At 59.1% G+C, this 6461-nt stretch overlaps 1 protein-coding gene across 1 annotated transcript; it reads left to right on the top strand.

Moving 5' to 3' along the window:
* The first annotated feature begins 3801 nt into the window (after positions 1–3801).
* SPPL2C (signal peptide peptidase like 2C) lies at positions 3802–5865 on the top strand. The gene has a single exon (XM_037810407.1). The coding sequence runs from the start codon at positions 3802–3804 to the stop codon at positions 5863–5865; it is 2064 nt and encodes a 687-aa protein (XP_037666335.1).
* Positions 5866–6461: the final 596 nt, after the last annotated feature.

Here is a 6461-nt window from a genome sequence, read left to right as displayed (position 1 = left end):
AGACGGTGCCCCTGGCCTGCCCGGGGCAGCCACCTTGAGAGCCCAGGCTACAGCCGAGGGGGCAGTAGGGGGGAGCAGAGGCTGCAGATCGAGAGGGATGCCCTCAAGGACGAGAACTCGCCTTGGTGTGAGGCTGCAGAACCTAGGAGCAGAAATGCAGCCTGGGAAGTGGGCCACAGCCCCCACAGTCTTCAGCCACTGCTGGGGCTCACACCTACAGGGCAGTATTCAGGGTGCTGCCAGGGGCACTAAGCAGCCACGGAGAGGAGCAATTCCGGGATTGGTGGGCTCGGAGCGGGGGGGGGGGGTGGTGGTGGCAGGAGGACAGGGGTCTTGGGGAAGCAGGGTGTTCCCATTTGCTAATGCTGCCATTATGCAAAATACCAAAAACAGATTGGCTTTTATGAAAGGGGTTTATTTGGTTACAAAGTTATAGTCTTAAGGCCATAAAAGTGTCCAAGCTAAGGCGTCACCATTAGGGTACCTTCTCAAAAGAATGGCCAATGGCATCAGGAACACCTCTGTTGTCTGGGAAGGCACGTGGCTGGTGTCTTCTTCCTTTGCTCCCAGGTTGTGTTTCAAAATGGCTTTCTCCCAGGATGGTTCTCTCTAGGCGTCTGGGGGTATTTTCTTAGTTTCTCCCAGGCAAACTCTGGAGTACCAAGTCTACTTTCAAATAGCCGTCTCAAAAATCTCTGTCTTGGCTGTAGCGCTGAGCTCCTTCTGTCTGAGCTCTTATAGAGCTCCAGTGATGTAATTAAGACCCATACTGAGTGGGCGGGGCCACACCTCCATGGAAACAATACAATCAGAGTTATCACCTACAGTTCAGTGGGTCATATCTCCACGGAAACAACTCAGTCCAAAGGTTCCAGCCTAATCAAGATTATATAGTCTGCCTCCACAAGATTGCATCAAAGAACATGGCGTTTTGGGGAACATAATACATCCGAACCGGCACACAGGGACTGGACAGACTCCAAATGCCCCCAGCGAGTGAGACCCCAGGAAGAGCCTCGGGGGGCGTGAGCCTCTGAGAATCCTTTGAGCCCAGTGGCACGGGGACCCCAGGAGTAGGCCAGGGAGGAAGTGTAGGGGCAAGCTCTGTCTGGGGTGCCCATGTATTCTGAACCCCATTTGGGGTCCAGAAGAACTAAAATGAGAACTGTCCTGAGGACAGTGCCAATGGAGGGGTCTGGAATTGGTCCTTGGTGTATAGAAGACTTGAGACTCCCTGCACGGAGAGCAGGGCCCCAGGTGCAGACCTGTTAGTACCTGGGAGCCGGAAGGAGCCTTCTGACCACAGTCCTCCATGGGGGGCCGCCTACCTGGCTCACCCCCACCATGCCCAGATCCCGGGGCTCGGAGTCAGAGATGCACCCAGTCTAGACACCACTATACTCTAATGAGAACCATGTAATCAAGCCCCCCTTCCTTAACCACCCCTGACCAACACACTAGCCACCACCCCACCTGCAATGGGAACCCACAAAGCCTCCTCCCTGAGCCCCACCTTCCCTGTCGGTGAGGGGTACACAGAATACGGTCCATTGTTTGTTCCCAAATATGTTTCTGACAATCAACTTGTCATTGTAATTACTGTTTGTGATCCAATTAAATGTCATATTAATGGATAAAACAGAAGTGCCCCAACAAGGAGAGATGTGGTTTCTCATGAAAACTCAGCTGAGTGCTTTGGAAAAACACAATATACCTGAGTCACGCAGAGGATCAGCTGTCAAATTAGGTGTGGGTGAGACATGAAAATAATTGGGCAGGAGGAGATTGCCAAAATCCAGATGCATCCTGCTCTCAGACCACTTTTGCAAGTACCTTGCAAGACTGCAAAAGCTGCAAACCTGAGAGGGTGTTTCCTCGGCATGGATTTCATGAGAAAGACGACTGGGAGCACTGAGTAATGGAGCCCTCGTCAGGGATAGGGGCTCAAGAAAGATCCGTGATGCACGCACTTGCGGAAGTTAAGATAACTCTTTAGAGTGTGTAGGTGTCTTTTTAACAAGTCCCCTCTTTAATTGGCTTTTCCAATCAACCAGCCTCCTACCCAGTCCTGGTCGAAGGGGAGGAGCTGCCCACTGCCCAGTCCCAGCTCCACCGTCCCCACCTGGTTTCGACTCTGGGTTCTGCACTCACGTGTCACTGTGGAGATGTCCCCTAACTGCCCTTCACCCCAGTCTGTTCTACCATAAAACAGGGTGCACTTGCTCACACATCTACACGTTTCCTGAGCACTGGTTTCTGTTCCAGAATCCAAGAGCAGGGAATAGGACAGACAAGGTCCCTGTCCTCATGGGGCTCACATTCAGCCAGAGGGAGACAGACAAGCAAGAGCCTAAGTAAGATGTGATCGGGGCTATGAAGAGAGTAAAACCTGAGTCGCGATAATGACCTGACAAGAAGGGGAACTAGTTTTTTCTGGGGTTGGGGGTGGGGAGACCTGTCTGAAGAGGGAAGGTGGGAGCCGAGCTGCCCTGACAGTGGGTCCTGGGGCAGAGAGCAAAGCTGCAGAGCTGGGAGCCCCCAAGCAGCCAGGGGGGCAAGCAGGCCCTGGGAAGTTCCTTATTCTTCAACTCTGCTCTGCAGGGCGGTGGCCTGGAGAAGCGTGGGTAGGAGGTCCTGGGTGACTTGTGGCAGGACTCAGGCCATGGAGCCGGGGCCAAGCCCCACAGGTCTAGATTCTGGGACCCCCTGACTTCAAATCCAGCTCTTACTGTTATTTAAGTTCTCTTTCCAACAGGCTCTCTTCCTGACCTTGGGGAATGACCAAGATTGTGGCACAAAACCCAACTCAAAGCATCTGGGAGATGCCAAGATCCAATGATATAACAACACAAGAGCCCCCAACCTTCTCAGCTGTGTCAGTTTGGGCTTTCCTGAGCTTCGGGTTTGTGCATCCACGAAGTGGGTGTATTAGGGTAAGGCTCAGCTGCTGTAACAAGGAGACCCGTGGTGAAAGCCTACGAAGGGTGCTGCGCCTCTCTCCTAACGCTCTGCAGGGAGCTTTCATGCAGATATTCAGAGACCCTGGTTGCTGTCACTGTTTTCCCCCATTCCTCAGACGTTGTCTCCCTCTGTGCGGTCAAAGCTGCATCACTTGGGACCTGTCCACATCTGACTCATGAAAAAGGGAAGGAGAGAGAGGACAAGCAACCCACCCGTTTTTTGGCCTGGGCCCCTGAGGGCCTCACGTCATTTCTGCTCAATTCCCATTGGCAAGAATTTGGTCACGTGGCCATGCAAGGCCCATCAAGGGAGGCTGGGAAATGGACTCTGGTCGTGTGGCCAGGGAGAAAGGGACCTGCTCTTGAAGGAAAGCTTGCAGTCTCTGGCTGGGTGGGTGTAGTAACACCTCCTTGCAGGGGTGCAAGAAGAGCAGGTAGAGGACCTGGCACATAGCAAATGCTCAATAACAGTGCTCAAAGGCCTGGGGTCTGAAAATAACGAATCAGGCCCAGAGAAGAGAAACATCTGCCCAGGTCACCCAGTGGGGAAGTGGCAAAGTTGGGCCAGAGTCCTGCGGGGGATCCCCAACCTCACTTCTCATTCAGCTGCCCGGCTGCCCCACTGGAGGCTGGTCAGAGGGAACGGCTGAACCCCCTGCCCCAAGCCAGGGTGGGGGTGGGTATGCTGAGAGGGACCCTGGGCCCCAGGAGGTCACCGCTTTGTGACCAGGTAGGTGTGGCCCTGCTCTGTGACCAGGGACCACACCCACGCCCCGGGGAGGGGGCCCCGGGCTCGGCGCAGCTGTAGCCGGCCGGTGGCAGCAGCAGGCAGCTGAGGAGGATGGCCTGCCTGGGTTCCCTCCTCCCCTTGGGCTTCCTCCTCCTCCTCCTCCTCCTCACCAGCACCGTGGCCCGGGGGGAGTACGGCGTGGCCCACGTGGTGTCCGGGAAGTGGAGCAAGGACTACTGCATCCTGTTCAGCTCCGACTACGTCAACCTGCCCCGGGACGCCCGCCACGCCCCGCTGCTGCCCCTGCACGACGGCACCGCGGCACCCTGGTGCCCGGGAGAGGGCGCCTTCCACCAGCTCGCGCCCCGCGCCCCCGACGCCCGGCCGCGCCGCCACACCGCCATGGTCATGAGGGGCAACTGCAGCTTCTACGCCAAGGGCTGGCTGGCGCAGGGCCGGGGCGCCCTCGGGCTGCTCATCGTGAGCCGGGCCAGCGACCAGCAGTGCTCCGACACCACCCCGGCGTCCCCGGACCCCCGCCAGCCCCTGCCAGACCTCTCCATCCCCGTGGCCGTGCTGCGCTACACCGACATGCTGGACATCCTCAGCCACACCCGCGGCACCCGCGCGGTCCGCGTGGCCATGTACGCGCCCCCGGAGCCCCTCCTCGACTACAACCTGGTGGTCATCTTCATCCTGGCCGTCGGCACCGTGGCCGTGGGTGGTTATTGGGCCGGCCTGACCGAGGCCGACCGGCTGCAGCGGCGCCGGGCCCGCGGAGGAGGAGGGCCGGGCGGGCGCAATCCGCCGGAGCCAGCGGCCGTCGAGGCGGCGAGGCGGGAAGACGACGAGGAGGTCCTGGTGGACTTCACGCCAGCCATGACGGGCACAGTGGTCACCCTGTCCTGCTCCATCATGCTGCTGCTCTACTTCTTCTACGACTGCTTCGTCTACGTCATGATCGGCATCTTCGGCCTGGGCGCGGGCACCGGCCTCTACAGCTGCCTGGCCCCGCTGGTGCGTCCCCTGCCTCCGCGGCAGTGCCGCTGGCCTCTGCCCGGCTGCCGGGCCTGGCTGCATCTGCCCCTGCTGCTGCTGGCCGGCCTGTGCGCCGCGGTCACTGCCCTCTGGGTGGCCTACCGCAACGAGGACCGCTGGGCGTGGCTCCTGCAGGACATGCTGGGGGTGGCCTACTGCCTGTTCGTCCTGCGGCGCGTGCGCCTGCCCACCCTCAAGAACTGCACCTCCTTCCTGCTGGCGCTGCTGACCTTTGACGTCTTCTTCGTCTTCGTCACGCCCCTCCTCACCAGGACTGGCGAGAGCATCATGGTGGAGGTGGCCTCAGGCCCAGCGGATTCCTTGAGCCTCGAGAGGCTGCCCATGGTCCTCAAAGTGCCCCGGATGGGCTTCTCGGCCTTGACCCTGTGTGACCAGCCCTTCTCCATCCTCGGCTTCGGTGACATCGTGGTCCCCGGCTTCCTGGTGGCCTATTGTCACCGCTTTGATGTCCAAGTCCGCTCGTGCCATGTCTACTTCGTGGCCTGCACTGTGGCCTATGCCGTGGGCCTGCTGGTCACGTTTATCGCCATGATGCTCATGCAGATGGGCCAGCCCGCCCTGCTCTACTTGGTGTCTTGCACCCTGCTCACCAGCCTGGCCATGGCCGCCTGCCGCCAGGAGCTAACCCTCTTCTGGACGGGCCAGGGCACAGCCATGTCGCCTGCTTGGCCCAGGGAAGGGCTCTGCAGTGCCCCTCCTGCCGGCTCTGAACGGAAGCAGGAGGATGCAGCAGACAGCCAGGCGGCCAGCAAGTCCGAGGGGGCTGCAGGCCAAGGGGCAGGGGACCTGGACAGCCGCCCAGGGGAGGAGGCCGCCGAGACTGTCACCGTCTCTGAGGATGAGGCCACCGGGCTGGATGGCCCCAGTGACAGCTCCGAGGGCTGGAGTGATGCCAACCTGGATCCTGATGAGCTGCCCTCCGTCTCACCTGGGGACTCTGAGGAGGTGGTGCCGCTGACGCCAATGGCGATGCTGATCCCGCGGGTGTCGCAGATTCCGCCGCCCTCAGAACTGGGCCACACCCAGGCCCATGACGCCAGCCTGCACTGGGTGGGGCTCCACAAGAGGAAGGGCTTGAGGGTAAAGAAGAGCCTGTCCACCCAGGCTCCCCTGTGAACCTGGGGCCACTGGGACACGTGCCCCCAGAAGAACTGGCAGAATATCGCAGAGCAAAGCCATGCATGGCAACAAGAAATCGGGGCATTAAAGAGATTCCATTTCTAACCCAGCAGAGCCTTCTTGTTAGTTAAGACTGTAAGGGAATAAGTCCATGCGGGGCCTGGCACGTCCTTAGGAATTGGCCAGCAGCAGCCCCAGATCGTGCAGAGGGGGAAACCGAGGCTCAGAGAGAGCACATAACTTTGCACAAGGTCACTCAGCAAAGTCAGGATTTGCACTCAGGGCCAATGGGCAGCTTCTTCCCCTCTTCCCTGCCAGCGCAGCTCACCCAAGCCAGAGTCCTGGCTACTTAGTCTGTCAGGCAGCCCTCCTATCCCACCCCTGCCACCCCACCCCAGCCTCAGTGTCCCCTTTCCCCCACGCTCAGGTCCAACTCAACCGTTGCTGTTCCTGGAGCACGCCATGTCTTCTCCCTTTGTCTTTGCACATGCCCTTCCCACCCCAGACAGAAATACTCCAACCCAGCTCCCTGGCTCACTACAAAATTCCCAAGTGTCCTTCAAGCCTGAGCTCACACCCTTTCTGCTACACTT

This window comes from Choloepus didactylus, chromosome 18, assembly GCF_015220235.1.
Source record: "Choloepus didactylus isolate mChoDid1 chromosome 18, mChoDid1.pri, whole genome shotgun sequence".
Classification (NCBI taxonomy): domain Eukaryota; kingdom Metazoa; phylum Chordata; class Mammalia; order Pilosa; family Megalonychidae; genus Choloepus; species Choloepus didactylus.
Note: the sequence above shows the minus strand (reverse complement) of the source record. Positions and strands in the feature narration are given on the sequence as shown.